Source organism: Podarcis erhardii (assembly GCF_964252035.2).
Source record: "Podarcis erhardii genome assembly, chromosome: 9".
NCBI classification, from domain to species: Eukaryota; Metazoa; Chordata; class Lepidosauria; order Squamata; family Lacertidae; genus Podarcis; species Podarcis erhardii.
The window spans coordinates 29283682-29300721 of record NC_138512.1 but is presented as its reverse complement, the minus strand read 5'-3'; the positions used below and the strand labels follow the sequence as shown (position 1 = coordinate 29300721).

Here is a 17040-nt window from a genome sequence, read left to right as displayed (position 1 = left end):
CGCCGGCTCTGAGCTAAGAGGCTAAGAGTATGCGGCGTTAGCTGCTGGTAGCTGTGAGAACAGAGGAGCAGCGCCATCTAGTGGTTGGAAAGGAGTAGGTAACCCTTATTTTTCCTCGATACTGCACAGTTCATTACCGTACTGGCGTTCTTAAACCTTTAGTTGCCAGATGTTGCTGCGCTACAGCCCCAATTACCGCTGGCAGTTGACTAGGGAGTTGTGGGCCAACAACGTCTGTGCGAAACCTTACACCCAGAAGACAGAACGGAGTGGCTGGTTAGGAGTAGTGCACCTAGGGCTTCTTGGCATCCATCCATTCATAGATGGCTCTTTGATCTTCAGTTAATGTAGAATAATAATAATAATAATAATAATAATAATAATAATAATAATAATTTATACCCCCGCCCATCTGGCTGAGTTTCCCCAGCCACTCTGGGTGGCTCCCAATCGAGTTAAAAACAATACAGCATTAAATATTAAAAATTTGCCTAAACAGGGCTGCCTTCAGATGACTTTTAAAGATAGGATAACTGCTTATTTCCTTGACATCTGAAGGGAGGGCGTTCCACAGGGTGGGCGCCACTACGGAGAAGGCTCTCTGTCTGGTTCCCTGTAACCTCACTTCTCGCAATGAGGGAACCACCAGATGTAAAGGAGGAGAGGGTTTTATTTTTATTTTTTAAGAAAGTTATGGGAATGCATTGCAAACAGTTTCAAATAAGAAACATGTTCTCTGCTCCATCAATAACATTGATTCCAACTCAATGTTGGATTTCAGTGTCCCACCTAAGTCAGAGCTTGTTGTCATCTGTATGTTGCTTCTTTCACCCATTGGCTTCATGTGGCTGTTAGATAGCACAGGGATAAAATAGAATTTTAGAGCAGAAAACCTGTGAGGCAGAGCAATAGTTTGTCATCTATGGTCTGCCCATCAGCAGAGCCACTGAAGCATGGTGCATTCCACATTCATCCTAGACAGGTGATCCTGAATGATATTGTGGTCATTCTCTGAAGGCCACTAAAAGATCTAGTAAGAAGCAACAGGGTTACGTTCCTCTCTCCCCTCTCCCCCCCCCCCGAGCTTCATGGCAACCAACATTAAGACAGTTTCAATTCCAAACCTGGGCTTGAAACCACATTGAAATTGTTACAAATGGCTTGTGGATCTTACCAGCCACAACCTTGACTCTAGTGACAAATAAGATACAGCACAAGTCAATAGTGTGAGAAATCATCCTGGAGCTCCAAGGAGGCACTCAACACTTGCAGTCACACACTCTCCCTATGGTAGCTGTTAATTGTCATCATGGGCAAGGATGAAGTATACAGGTGATAGGCCACATGTCTTGGATCAACCTGCCCATAACGTCAGGCTGTCTCAATAGAAAGCCATCCAAATAAAAAGGACCAAATGACGTTAAGGAGATGCCCAACATTTGCAGTGCAGTCAACTTGGACTTCCAAGTGAGACACAAGTGATTTTATCTGCAAAGTACTTGGCAACAATATCAATGGACACCTGAGGGTTCGTTGTACATCCTGCAAGAAGTGCCTCGGGACAATACTGTACAGTGGTACCTCGGGTTACATATGCTTCAGGTTACAGACGCTTCAGGTTACAGGCTCCACTAACCCAGAAATAGTACCTCGGGTTAAAAACTTTGCTTCAGAATGAGAACAGAAATCGTGCTCCGGCGGCGCAGCTAAAGTGGTGCTTCAGGTTAAGAACAGTTTCAGCTTAAGAATGGACATCTGGAACGAATTAAGTTCTTAACCCAATGTACCACTGTACTGACAAAGGCTTCTGTTAATGGAAAGGGAGTAAGGTATTTTTTGTTGACTTTTCCTTCCCTGTCTAGCAGGCATGGGGAACCTTTGGCCATCCAGATGCTGTTGAACAACAACTCATCCCTGGCCATTGGCCATGCTTGCTGGGGCTTATGGGAGATGTAGTTCAGCAACAACTGGAAGGCTAAGGATTCCCCACACCTGCTTTACAGCCTCCTAAATCTGTTGCAGAAAGATTGGGGGGCCCCAGAACAACAGGAGATTGTAAAAGAGGTGAATTTGCAAAAATTGTCTCCCTTTTTTATTCATGGAAGCCTTCACTGCCTCAGAGACTCTTCCACTAATGGAAGGACACAGATATTACTCAAAGTAATTCTTTGTCAGATCAAAGAACTTTCTATGAATGGAAGAATACAGTTCAGTACTACCATCACAGCCAAGCTAGGGCACTTCAGTTCAGCCTTAATCTGTATTCTTTTAACTGAATTTGGCATATTATGTGCTCTTTCATGTTCTGCTTCCATCAGGGTTACTGAATGTCCTGCTCAGTACAGCTGAGGCTAATAAGAAGATAAAATATCCATATTTAAATAAGAGTGGTATGTTACTACACCCTCAAAAGTGTGAAACACTGATGCATAGTGCAGTATGTTAGACTAACTGGAGCTTATTCTGAACAAGTCTTGACTTGATATTGCAATGTACCTGACAGTGCAATTAGTCTAAGATACTTCTCTAGCTTTACTACAGTGGTATATCTCTGCAAATGTAGAATGAGCTCCATTTAAATTCCTGCAGTCCAGACTTCATGTGTTGACCATTTGCTGAACTATTCTTCTAGACTCAACCACCAAGATTATAATGCTGCAGGTTCTACTGAGAACATACAGGTTGGCACACCCACCTTGGACACGCAGATTATGAAAGAGAAAGGGCATGGGAGAGAGCTCCAGCCTTTGATTTGAACTGGCACCGACATGTTGACATGTTGACATGTTCATTGGGAAGCCCTAGCACACATACACTGTGTGTAGTGAAACAAAATAAAAAAATTCCTTCCAATAGCTCCTTAAAGATCAACTAGGTTTGTTATTGGTATGAGCTTTCTTGTGCATGCACACTTCTTCAGACTTCAACAAACTTAGTTGGTCTCCAAGGTGCTACTGGAAGGAATTTTTTTATTTTGTTTTGACTATGGCAGACCAACATGGCTACCTACCTGTGTGTAGTGAGAAATGAGGAGGAGCTATGAAGCTAAAGGACAGCCTGTGCATCCATTGTAAAGGTGATTCATTTGTCTTACTTCATCCATGCAGACAGGAGGGGAATTGGAAGGTGTTTGTTTCTTGGTGGAAGACACTGGGCAGAAACTGAAAGAAACAGGCAGATGAGGAGGTCTAAGGGTGAAGTCTTGCTCCTGTCCATCATAATACTGGACAGATTACTACAGGGTGTTGAGAGGGGTTATTTTTAACTATTAAGTGAGAAACAGCGGCCGTAGTCTAGGCCAGAAGTGTTTCCCTTGGTGACCCCACCATGCTGAAAAGTGTGTATGGCGTTGCCTGTCCTTTCCAGAAAATAACTGTGCTGCATGAAAAGGGGTCTAGAACTTTTAAAAATAAATTAAATAAAGCCACTTAACTCACTAAAAGATTTTTTTAAAAAAGAATATTAAGGGGAGCCATGCCCATAGTTAAGCAAGGTAGCTAAAGCAATGGTGTCATGTCCTCGGTTGTGACACATCCCCCTGCTGAGTGACTTGGCTGAGGACTTTGGGAGAAGCAACTATTTGAGGATAGTTGAGGTGAGCAAAGGTGGACGTTAGTTTGTGGTGGTCGTTTTTGAGAAAGCAATTATGTTTTGAGAAAGCAAGAAAGTTTCTTCATCTAAAGTGTAAGTAGGATTCCTAATTCTTTCTGCATTCTGCTTCTTTTGCTATCCCTCAAGATTTAGAAACATAGGGAACCCATGTCATGGTTAGATTAATTTTAAAGAATTGTCCTCAGGGCCCCCTTAGATGTTTTGAGGGAAATGGCTTGCCTTCTCTCTAGTGGGCATCATCACAAGAAGGGCATCTCCCAATTTTGGAGGGTCTTTTGACAAGATGCCCTCCTCAGTGGGTTCAACTGCTTGCTGCACTCTCCATGAGAGGTTTCTGAAAGCAAGTTCATCTCCCAGGTGCCCCAAATTCAGTGCAGTGTATTTGCCAACAATACTACCACCACCTACAGAGTTGCCAGGCTGCTTATCTGAAAGCAACTACAACACACTCTAAACTACAACAAGCTCTTTTGCTAAAGTTTTACTGCATGCTGTGGGCATGTTTCTGCAAGCATCTGAGATGTCAAGATAAAGCGAGATTGCATATTTCTGTCTCTTGCCAAACTAGGTGAAAGGGCAGCAGTAGACACTTACTTATGGTGGTTGAATTGCAGAAGTAATTACAGAGGGGTGGGGTGAGGTAGAACTTGGTATACTCTGTAGGGTGGACCAAGAGCCAACAGATGTGTTCCTGAAGCGTGAAGATAAGGCATAAGCAGCACAACTAATATTAGATTAGCAGAGTACTGCTCTATTCTTTTCACTTTAATGGGGAAAGGGAGGATCCTGGCACTTCTTAGCCTGTAACACCTCATGTCACTGTTTTTCAAGTTAATCAGACAAACAATTTGTTAGAGAAGACATCCATTCCACCATTTGAACTAGAAAGAATCAGGAGTATGCTTTTAAAGGTGATCTAACTTTCAGTTCCACACACACCCAATATTGTAATAAAGGCCATGTTCTTCTAAGTGCTTTTGGTCAAACAAGAAGCATAAATGTTTGTAAATTTTACATAATTTACAGTAAGCAGGACTATAATATAGATGGCGCTTCCTCAAAGCAAGCGAGTATCAAAAGACTGTTAAGGTATCAGAATATTACAGAGCAATTTACAGCTTCCAAATACAGAGTACATACATTAAAAACTTACAAAACAAGACACTAGAGTTAACAGTTTTGATTCAAATAGGGAAAGAGTTGAGGATACATCCTGCGTTTTCTAAATCCATGTCCAATAGGGATATAAAGCTGCAGCCTGAGTGAAGTAGGGAACTTATTTCTTTAAATCAGGGGTGGGGAGCTGGTGGCTTCACAACTGTTGCTGGACTTCCAGGTCCCATTGGAATGGCCAGGTAATGGGAGTTTTAGTCCAACATATGGAGGGGCATAAGTTCCCCATCCCTGCTTTAAATTGTGGAGCCAAACTTTTTGCAAATATAAGAGCTACAAACAAACAAACAAACAAACAAACACCCCACGCTAGTCAAAGGGTTTTGGTAATGGAGCAGCAATGGGGAAGGAGAAAGCCATTGTATGACCTCAGGTTATTTTTGTACGAGCAGTCTTTTGAATAAGGCTCAAATGCATGGTTGACTATGGGAAACTGAAAGCAGGACCTGAGTGCATCTGGGTGGTTACTGAAAACAGGACACTGGATTAGATGAGCCTTTGGTCTGATCCAGCAGCGCTTTTCTTAAGTTCTTAACAAGCTTTTTTCAGACCACTGCAGATGTTAACTGTACCACAAGCTCCTCTTATGAGCTACTGGTTTCCTCTTGTTCATGTAGTAAGCTATAGCCCATGATTATTAACAGGCTGAGCACTCTGAATTTGCAAAGAGCTCTCTGCAATAGGTGTACACAGAGTTGTGTGTTTATTGTTTCACCATAATTGCAGAGAACTCCTGCGAGAGAAAGCAAGAGTTGAAAATCCAGCAGAGCAACTTTAAGGATCCTACAATTTCTTTTTCTTTGGCTTCATTTGGAACATGATTAAGTACTTCAAGTAACACCCCTCAGCCCATAAATAAATTAGTAATACTCGGTTTCTTTTAAACTACATTTTACCATGCCACACTTTTCAGACAGTGGTTCCCATTGTTATGAACATTTGATGCAATTTCTTAAAAAGGTTTACTCAAATTAAATGCAGAAATATTTATTTTGGTTTCCTTCATTGGTTTTTGGAAATTTTGGTTTATAAAATATAGAAATAGCCAACACTAAGCAAACATTCAAACTCCAATGTAACAAGTGACTTAATACTCTATGAGTATTGGCTTGGCTGTGCAATTAGGGTACATATGTATGAAATTATACAACTGAGTAGTGCATTACAGTTACACAATCTTTAGTGCAAACTTCATTGTGCTTGTTTACATATATTTAAACAGGAATTTATGACTTGCTATGTGGAAAAACCCTCAAGCATGGATTATTACAAGGCATCTCAATTTCATTCCCCCCACCCAATGAAATACAGGTGCAGATACATGGTAACTGAAATATCTTTCCCCACTTCATGCCTAATGAAAGAATGTCCCATGTTAAACCACACCCCAGTTTCTGGCTTTTTTGTATACTGGAGATCAGAAAGTGAGAATAGTGTGAAGCAGAAGCCAACTTTGCACAAAGATAATCAAGTTAAAAGTGGCCAAGGTTAAGCCTGCTCTGGCAATCTAGTGGCCAACAATGAATGAGCATGACAGTTAGCCCCAGCACTGGAATTCCATCCACATGCATGCTACAGCATGATGTTGCAATGGTCCAACCATCTCTGGAGCTCATGAAGTCAACATGTATTGCATTGGTAGTTTCATCTATAGATTCCTAGGGCATAAGACACACCCAGAAAAGCTTCGAAGGAGTCAACAGGAAACCAAAGTAGCCAAGTTTCTGCCAGCGTCCTAAGGGACCTGCCTTTCTCAATGTGCACTAAAAATCTCCATGGGGCGGAAACCACCAGCTGCACAATATACTAAAGACAATAAAATGTGCTAGCAACACACACACACACACACATCCCTTTACATGCCTTGGAGAGAGTCACATTTTTGGCTGAGGAAGTCTTAAATAACTTACAAATCACATAGATACCATTTACAGTTTTAAGGCGCATTGAAGAAGTTGTATGTCACCATAAAAAAATGGTCTGCAACACAAGTGGACAGTAAGGCAGTGTTCCATTTTCTTCAGTTTTCCTATGTCAAGTACCCCTTTGCGTACAAGTTAATGATTGCACTGTTTCCTTCCCTATATTTGCTGTAGTCAATTTAGAGATATGAAGGTCAATAGCAAATGCCATTCTCTCCAACAGTTTTCCTCAGTTACATCTGTATATTGGCATAGAGTTCTTCTATCTGGGACTTGAAGTATTTGCGTAGCTCTGGTCTCTTTGCCTTTAATGTTGGCGTTAGCAGGCCATTCTCGACAGAGAACATTTCAGGGTGAAGGGTAATGCCTTTGACCTGGAAAAATAAGACAGGAAGTCAGATTTTGCATACTTTTTTCATTAACTAGCATTAACAGCAAAATTGGCATTTTGGAATATATGAGATAATGTTCAGAACAGCTTGTTCTAAGTGATTTATGTTAAGAATACTCAGCAGTATAACTCTGCAAAGTAGGATTTAACAATGAAAACTAAAGGAAAAGTTAGAAAATAAAAAATAAACCAATAAAATATGCCTAGCATGTTATTTTATATTGTTCACAAGCATACTAGTTGATGAGGCTGAAATTGTTGTAATATTTTGTGGTACCACTGAAGATGATCATTTAGGTTGAAACACATCCAGTTATTATAGCATTTTCTTTGAATTTATTACTATTTGTACATTACAGCATTTGGTTTATTATTGATACACACACACAGTGCTAGGCATATTCTGTTGGTTATATTTTGTCAATTTATATTTTAAACTTTTGATCTTAAAACTGCTTTCATTACTTGTTTGCAGCATTAGGTTTATTTTGTCTTTGTGATAAAATTACATAACTGACACTCAAGAGGAAAGAGAAAGACACCTCTATTCTATTCCCTAATGCAGTAAAAGTGGAAAAAAATTAAGATGTATTCTCAAAAATCAGCCCCACAGATTCAGGTTTGTTCTAAAATTAGAGCTTTGATTCAATAATGAACCAGTTAAAGTTTCCAGCTGCAAAACTATGCAAATAAAGCAGTTTAATATGAAATCAAAGTACAAATATTATAGTTGAAACTTCAAAGAGATACTCACCTGTTCAAAGGACTTCAAGCCAAACTCTTTCCCAACTTTCAACAGGTCTTCCAGAATATATTTTTTGATGTCCTATTGGGATTCAGAATAATAAGAGTTATAGAACAATACTGAGATAAAGTATTTCTGAACTATTTGTGGACCACCTATCAAAAGTGCACGTTTTATTGTGGACATTTAACCACCTTTATCCACCCCTCACCCGCATGTGTTCATTTAAGATCTAAAAGGGAGGAGCTAGCTGTACATGCATAGGCTCCTCCATGAGACTGAATGTTTCAGTAATCCAGGACTCTCAGTTGCTTGAGGGAAACGTATGAGTAGAGTCACCACATCCTTTAGACCAGAGGTGGCTAAGCTTTTGTGGACTGAGGGCCACATTGACCCCTAGTCAACCCTCTAGGCAATGCTAGCCAGAGCACAAAAGTAGACTGGGATGATGTGTAGACATTGTGATGAGGCTAGCAGGTATAACCCCCGTTCACCTGCCACGCTGTGGTCTCAGGAGCAGAATGGATGCCTGGATGAAGCTTATGAAAAGGGTGTGAAGAAAAGACTTCTATAAAGCACAGATCCAATCCCTTACCTTGCTCCTGCATAGTTCTTCATAGGTGCCTCCCAGTCCTTTTTTCTTGGCCCAGCTACACAAAACGTCTGGATCTGGTACTACAATTCCTATTAGGAAAGCCTAAATAGAAGTAAGGGAGCATGTTAGAAGCTGCCCACTGACAATTCATTTTAGAAGTTTCTCTGAGAACACCCCCCCCCCCCCCCCGGCAAAGTACAGTCAAGTAGCAAGCTATGCTATTGTCGATGCTATTGAGGGGTTTGTTGCATCACTGCAGGTAGGAGAAGACACTATGAAGAGATTTGATTGGCCTTTCAATGACAAAACATAATTCTTTTTATTCCAGCAGGTTTAAATCTTGGTGGTGCTGAGTTATTAGCTTTGGGTCATCATTTTTAGCTCATTATGATGGTCTCAAATTAGGTTGCCCTTCTTAAAGGTCTCATTGCAGGTTTGAAAGTGGGATGTAAATATTTAAATAAATCTGCCCTAAAATTCTAAGGACTTCACATTTAAGACTCAACATTTATGGAAGAATGTTTCCCGGCATAGATTAGACATTCATCAAGGCATTACTAGGTACCTGGATTGTATCAGGTAGCCTAAATGTACACATTAGTACCACCACAGAAACAAATATCTTTTAAAAAATTGACTTTTCCCAAATAAGCAATATCACCTTTTCAGCTCTTTGCTAGTCTAACCTGTCCAGAAGTAAGCATTTTATCTAATTGTAAAGAAAATCCACTAACAACTTAAAAAAATTATGCTTATGTGCTCCATTTAGAAGACCATTTCTAAAAGACATTTAAGGTAAACAGATACCTACATACCTGCAAACTTTCACCATAGACAAATATCTGGGCAACAGGCTCACTCCTCATATAAACATTCTCTATTTTTTCTGGTGCAATATATTCTCCTTGTGCAAGTTTGAATATATGTTTTTTCCTGTCAATTATCTTCAGTGTACCATTCTGTAACACAATAATAATAGTTAGCTTACTCCTAAGAACTGTTCACGTAATGAATTCAGGACCACATTGCTCCATGAACAATAACACAAGTGCTAGCAGAAGACTCAATAGAAGGAAGAGTTCACAGTAGCATTTGACTTTGCTCATTATCTTTGAATCATCTGGAACAACTGGATCTCTCTCTCTCTCTCTCTCTCTCTCTCTCTCTCTCTCTCTCTGATTTATGCCTACATTAGAACAAGCAGCAATTGCTTGAGTATCAGTTATGAGCATGTTACAAGCAAGTGTCAAATAAATAAATCAAAGATTCGTTCATTTACATTCAATGCATAATACACTGTCCCAGCTTTGTCAATGGTGATGGGATGAATGCCCCAGACTACCTAGAATGCATTCCCAGGTTCTCCTGGTAAAGAGGCCTCAGCTGCTACAGTGGTGTATTGTCGCCCTCCTCCATTTGTTGGCTGGGTACTAAATGTTCTGGGCTGCTTAATCATCTGTCTTGGGGAAGAGTCTGAAATGCCTGGCATTCTATGTATTAAGGTTGGTATCCCAGGAGAGATACTATGCAACTTAGGTTTGCAGTTTGAACCCTATCAGGTATACTGTGCAGCTGTGTTCTGGTAGCAGCACACTCTATTACAACAGTTTGCTGCAGTTTTTCCACTGTAGCAGTCGGGACCTCCTGGAGGTGCAGTTGCTGTGACTGATCCACCACAGGTCGCAGGTAATCAGAGGGTTGCACTGCTAAATCCCTGGACATATTAATCCATTCCTCATGTTGTTGATATATCGATCCACAGCGGGGCCTTTCTACTAGTTGTCTAACAGCTGCAGATGGCATGCCAACATAAAGAAATGTAGTAATTGTGGTAATACAAATTTTGCATTGTCTTAACTCCACTGAAAGGCCAGCTTCTACATCACAATCCTGATGGTGGTGTTGACTGACCCTTAAGTTGAGTATAGTAGCTGGAAGAAACGGTCTGCGTTCAAGTCAGAATGAAACTGGTTCAGTATAAAAAAAAAGGGACATAGTCTCTAGAATGTGCATTGCTGTCACCAGTGTTGTTTATTCTCAGATTCCTCTTGTCTAATTAGAAGCTTCACATTTCTGGCATCTGTTGCTGTTCCCTTTATTTTACTATTTCCCTCTTTTCCATCCCTTTTAGGTTTAAACCAAGTAGTCACCACTCCAGTCTGAGTCTGCTTCTGTCATTAACTTGGTTTTTTTTTTTTTGTAATTAACTTCATATTATTCAGTGCTTTGGCTTGCCACCTTGGTGACACTTGTACAACAGGCAATTTGATCTACACATGCAGACAAGGACATGCTTAAGTTACTTCTAAAGGCTTAGCAGTATGATGCTGCATCAAATCACACAGGCTTTTTTTGTGAGTGAAGCTTAAGAGAACATTGGGTTGTTTTCCACTAAGTCCTACTTGGAGCAGACCCATAAAAATCAATGGACTACATTGTGTTGTTGTTTAGTCGTTTAGTCGTGTCCGACTCTTCGTGACCCCATGGACCAGAGCACGCCAGGCACTCCTGTCTTCTGCTGCCTCCTGCAGTTTGGTCAAACTCATGCTGGTAGCTTTGAGAACACTATCCAACCATCTTGTCCTCTGTTGTCCCCTTCTCATTGTGCCCTCCATCTTTCCCAACATCAGGGTCTTTCCCAGGGAGTCTTCTCTTCTCATGAGGTGGCCAAAGTCTCAGATTCAGGATCTGTCCTTCCAGTGAGCACTCAGGGCTGATTTCCTTAAGAATGATAGGTTTGATCTTCTTGCAGTCCATTGGACTCTCAAGAGTCTCCTCCAGTACCATAATTCAAAAGCATCAATGGACTACATTAGTTGTGTCCATTAACTTCAATGGGTCTACTCTGAGTAGGATTAGCAATCCATCGTTCTTACTAGGTAAAGGTACCCCTGCCCGTACGGGCCAGTCTTGCCAGACTCTAGAGTTGTGCGCTCATCTCACTCTATAGGCCGGGAGCCAGCGCTGTCCGTAGACACTTCCAGGTGACGTGGCCAGCGTGACAAGCTCCATCTGGCGAGCCAGCGCAGCACACGGAACGCCGTTTACCTTCGCGCTATTAAGCGGTCCCTATTTATCTACTTGCACCCGGGGGTGCTTTCGAACTGCTAGGTTGGCAGGCGCTGGGACCGAGCGACGGGAGCGCACCCCGCCGCAGGGATTCGAACCGCTGACCTTTCGATCGGCAAGTCCTAGGCGCTGAGGCTTTAACCCACAGCGCCACCCGCGTCCCTTATCGTTCTTACTAACTTGCATTAATTTTTGCATTTTAATTGGTTTCTGATTAGAGGACTGAAGCAGCCCTCTGGTACCTTTCTTTCCCATTCTAACCTGAAACACTCTTAAAGGAGGATAAAGTATGTTTGTGAAGTTCAATAAGAATGCAAAGAGGAAAGAAGATATGTAGGGCAGTGGAAAGACTGGACTTCTCTATCTGTGGAATTAAAGCAATGGCAAGCCATCTTGATATTTGTTCTTATGTCTCAAAATGCTCGATTCACAGGTTTACTTACTGGTAACCATTTCCCGATATCTCCAGTGTGTACCCAGCCATCTTTGTCAAGAACTTCTGCAGTCTTTTCGGGTTCCTTCAGATAGCCTAGGAACACATTTGGCCCTTTTACGCAAACCTGAAATAGAATGGAACACACGCTCTGTAAAAAAAATCTGCAGGACAGGTTTCTCCTATTAAGTGTTTCAGTGTTAGGATGGAGTGGGAGTAAAGCTCATTTACTGTAGCCAGTGCATCTCACTCAAGAGCGATTCTCTCTAATCTCATGCTTTAGTGACATTACCAGAGCATTTGTCTCTGTATGACAAACTGCATTGATCGAGATCACAATACGAGGTCATTAAACTGAATGAGGTTTTTTATGGTTTCTTTGGATATAGATTGTATTTATTTTAAAACAATGGGTACAATTTGAGACGGAGGACTCCTGGCATAGGTCCGTTCCTTGGATTTAGAGTGCTACTTACCTCACCCTCTCCTTTGGCAGCAAAATAATTCATTTCTTCAACGTCAACAAGCTTTACAATGTTGCAAGGCATTGGGGCACCAACGTGACCTATTTGTTGGATAAATAATGTCTTTAAGCATGTGGCAATAGTACTCACTTTATAACTGTAGCTCTACATAAGCAGAAGTGGCGTCATTCAGACTGCAGTCTTTATTGTTTTCTCATGGTCCCAAGCCTGAGTTTTGAATGTTTCAAAGGGTACTTTGACCTCAGCTTTTTAAAGTTGTATTAAGGCTCCCAGCCATCACACTGATCAAAACAAACTCTTCTAGAATCAACTCATACATACCAAATTTGCTCATGGTCATTGACTATAGAGAGAGATCCATGTGACCTAAATGATACACTGGAAACTGCACTGTATAGTATTGCTTCAGTGATGGCATTGCTGTATCTGTATGTAATGCCCGGTGTTTTTTTACCACAATGCCTTATTTGCGTTACACAGGGCTTTCCATGTATGCATTTGCATCCAAGGCTTACTTTCATTAAAGTAGCTAGATCTGTGATTAGCTACTGTGTTCGTCTGGTCTTATCAAAATAACCAGTGGGAACCCGACTTGAGTTCAAGTGCAGCCAGGCAAGCTGGTACTTAGTGCGCAAATTTTATTTTTATTTTGTTTATTAAATTAGCATACTGCACTTCATCCGTAGATCTCAGAGTGGTTAACAACATAAATATATAAGATTTAAAAAACACAAAATACATTGGAAAACAAGGACAAAAACAACAAATAAATAAAACCCCTCCCCTTCCCACAAACACATTTAAAAAGGAATAGGATGTTAATCAGCCAAAGGTCTGGGGCCTAAAAGTGTATCATGAAGGCACCAGCCAAACCTCCTTGGGGAGAGCATTCCACTAACAGGGAGTCACTGCAGAAAAGGCCTTTTCTCGCATTGCTATCCACAGGACCTCTCAAGGAGGCGGCATACGAAGAAGGACGTCAGAGGATGATCTCAGGGTCTGGGTAGGTCAGGCTTCCTCAGCCTTGGCCCTCCAGATGTTTTGAGACTACAATTCCCATCAGTCCTGCTAGCTAGGGATCATGGGAGTTGTAAGCCAAAACATCTGGAGGGCTGAGGTTGAAGCCTGGGTTAGGTTCATATGGAGAGATGTGGTCCTTGAGGTATTGTGGTCCTGAGCCATTTAAGGCTTTATAGGTCAAAAACAATACTTTGAACTGGGCCTGGAAACTAATTGGCAGCCAATGTAGTCAAGCAAGGAACGGTGTAATATGAAGATGGCTGGTTCTGCTATCATGAACTTCCACAGCCAATCTCCACCAGATATATGGATTATACTATCAATTCCAGTCTAATATGGAAATGAAATGCAAATTGAAAAGCTCCACCCTCTGTGGGATTGCACAGAGCAGAACAGCAAGACTCCCTTTATTTCCAGAACACCAGGTATGTGAACCACTACTGGAAGCAATACAATTTTCCTTTCCTTGCACTAACAATCCATAAACTTCTTTGGAAGGCTCACTTCATGCTTGAGTTACCATGCCATCTTTTTAACAACGTTTCAAGAAAGAACACAGAAGCCCTACCAGCGGTCCAGTCACCAGGTACTGTTAGGGAACATCCAGCTGTGCATTCTGTCTGTCCATAGCCTTCATAAAACTGTTAAACAGAGTATAGAAATTAGCCATTGGAGCTTTTATAGCCCCTCTCCTATTCTGTTGTTCCTTTAACACACACAAAAAAAACAGAACTGTAGGCAATATGCAGGCTAAGCTTTTACAAAAACCCTGTACGAATGTAGGATTCATTTTTGCTAAGCCATCCCTGGTCTCTCTACCCTCCTGCACTACCAATATTTTCAGTAAGAATTCCAACATATACAATCATTCCTACAGAATTGTCTTTAGTGAGTGATCACAAGTCTCATAGCTTTTTTTAGAACATTTGAACAAAATCCCATCTGCTTTCAATTTGGAGCGTTTTCTGAAATCCATTCTTGCAGTTTTAATAATAAACATTAGCATCCAGCCCCTGGCCTAACATTATACCTAAAGGCCAAACACACTGAATTGTGGAAGCACGTCTCTCTCTTTTAAGTGTGCATTGGGAACGGGAGATTTCCACTCATGGGCATAATGCTTTCAGAAGGACAGGCATGTAAGTCTGTTGCAGCAAAATCAACAAGTGGCCTTGTGTCACCTTGCGACAAACCAATTTATTATGGCGTAAGTTTTCGTGGACTACTGTCCACTTCATGGAAATACCGTGCTATCAAAAAGAGAGCTAGTTTTTGGTAGTGAGGCATCTAATGACATGTTACTGGAAGTGATCCCACCCCCCAAATACATCCTTAGAGTGAGACAACCTGCACATCAGCTTCTCTCCTACTCAGATTCTACTCTTTTTGGTTATACTTTAACACTATGAGGAAAGTATGGCATTTATATTCTTGACATAAAAAAATGCTTTAAGGAAACTTTACAAAATAACAAGTAGAGCAGATTTACAGTTCAGTCACAGTCCAAACTCACCTGACAACCAAGAGCTGCTCGTAGGAAGGTCAGTACATTGGCAGAAACAGGAGCTGCTCCTGTTATCATTAGCCTGACTTTTCCTCCCAGATTTGCCTGAAAAGGGAGGGGGGGGGGAAGTGTCCACAATTATTTTCATTCCAACAGTAGCATCCAGGAAAAAGCTATGGTGAGTGGCATTTGGATATACATCTCAATGTGACTCAAATGTGCAAATCCCATTGATTGTTTCTACAGTGGTACCTCGGGTTACATACGCTTCAGGTTACATAAGCTTCAGGTTACAGACTCCGCTAACCCAGAAATAGTGCTTCAGGTTAAGAACTTTGCTTCAGAACGAGAACAGAAATCGTGCTCCGGCGGCGCGGCAGCAGCAGGAGGCCCTGTTAGCTAAAGTGGTGCTTCAGGTTAAGAACCGTTTCAGGTTAAGTATGGACCTCTGGAACGAATTAAGTGCTTAACCTGAGGTACCACTGTATGTACATGTGAGTTAAGTGAATAAAGAGATTATTCCTTAGAACAGTGTTTCCCAACCTTTGGTCTCTAGCTGTTTTTGGACTACACTTCCCATCATCCCTAACCACTGGTCTTGCTCGCTAAGTATGATGGGAGTTGTAGTCCAAAAACAGCTGGAGACCCAAGGTTGGGAAACACTGCCTTAGAACACTATTCACTGTACCACTGGCTGCCTTGTTAATTCACCATTTGGAATTGTTCCATGACACAGCAATGAAGATCAGTGGCCATTCTAAAACCAAGCATGTACAGTAGAAGGCAATTTTCATTTATTTATTAAAAGTATATCCTGCCCTTCCTTCCAAAGGAGCTGAGGGCAGGATGACTGCATAATAAATTAATGTGTAAGTGGGCCCCATTTGGCAATTCTATGCCAGGAAAAGAGGAAGGCTCTTTATTGGGATTGTTTGAAGCCATCCTCTTGAAAGTGGATGTTTCTGCCATGCAGGGTGTACTTGTAACCCAATTGCTTCTGCCCCCTCCAGGGAGCACAACTATTTTCATTTTTAAAAATGCAGGGGTATAGTTACCTGTATTTTACGGAAAATCATTTTATCCCACAGGCTGTTATTTCTAATTATGCCACTTCTAAGTTCTGCTTCTTTCCTCTTGGAAGCAAAATCCAATATCCACCGCTTAAATGAAGTATTTGCTTGGCCAAAGATCTGAGAAGAGAGACCATTTTTTATTGTGTTTGCTGCAAAAAATTGCACGGGTCATTTACTGGCTTATTGATACAGGCTCACTGAGCAAATCCTAGAGGCAACTTTGCTTGCGATGTCTGTGCTGATGGCTACAGGCAGGTTCACCAAGTTGCAAAGTGTGCTCTCTTCTGAACTTGTAAGGGGAGTGAGAAGGAAAGCACGGACTGGATTTGATTGCTCGTGGACTTACTTTATCAAACATTCTGTTCAGCAGTCTTGGCACAACTGGAAACACTGTAGGCTGCAAAGTTTTTAAGTCGTCCATAAGTAGCCTGATGTCTCCCTGGAAAAATCCTATCCGAGCTCCATGACAGAGAATCACGCACTGTTGAATGACACCATATAGATTATTAAAACCAAACTCACCTGGCTGCCCAAGTTAAAAATTAGGGACATTCTGCATATTTTCTAAGTGTAGTTTAAAGCATTCTTTACACTCTTTTGGCATATCACAAGTTTAACTGCTTAGCCATAGCTAGACTCTGACCAAGTATCTTTACCAAGAAAAACAGTGTTGTCTAAGAAACTTATTTCTATCATTTTTGCCTCACACACCCAACTAAAACAAATGTTACGGTCCTCAATATGTTCTGCACCCCAATGCCAATGAGCATGCAAATGTTTGACTAGTCTGGATCATACTGTGTTTCCTGCCTCATAATCTAGCACCAAGATTGGTAAATCTCATCCTTAACTCAGTCAGCAAGTTCGCTGAATTTCTTGCTGGGTAAATGCTATAGGAATTACACATCTTGCTTGGCGAATTAGCCTGGAGACATATGGCTAAAGAGATCAGCAGCCACACCAACGTTTTTTCACTGGTCTACAATAGAGCTGTATGTTTCAACTTTTGGAATGGCAT

At 41.3% G+C, this 17040-nt stretch overlaps 1 protein-coding gene across 2 annotated transcripts in view; it reads right to left on the bottom strand.

Annotated features, from left to right (window-relative positions):
* Window positions 1-5756: 5756 nt before the first annotated feature.
* Window positions 5757-17040, bottom strand: part of ACSL1 (acyl-CoA synthetase long chain family member 1) — a 34919-nt gene continuing 23635 nt past the window's right edge. For both annotated transcript variants that reach the window (XM_081875764.1, XM_081875763.1), the window contains exons 11-20: window positions 16369-16503; window positions 16005-16139; window positions 14959-15054; window positions 14014-14086; window positions 12417-12505; window positions 11951-12067; window positions 9254-9397; window positions 8439-8540; window positions 7853-7924; window positions 5757-7081 (exon numbers count right to left, since the gene is read on the bottom strand). In XM_081875764.1, the coding sequence (XP_081731890.1) occupies window positions 6941-7081; window positions 7853-7924; window positions 8439-8540; window positions 9254-9397; window positions 11951-12067; window positions 12417-12505; window positions 14014-14086; window positions 14959-15054; window positions 16005-16139; window positions 16369-16503 (1104 nt within the window). In that variant the 3' untranslated portion in view covers window positions 5757-6940. The remainder of the gene's footprint in view (window positions 7082-7852; window positions 7925-8438; window positions 8541-9253; window positions 9398-11950; window positions 12068-12416; window positions 12506-14013; window positions 14087-14958; window positions 15055-16004; window positions 16140-16368; window positions 16504-17040) is intronic.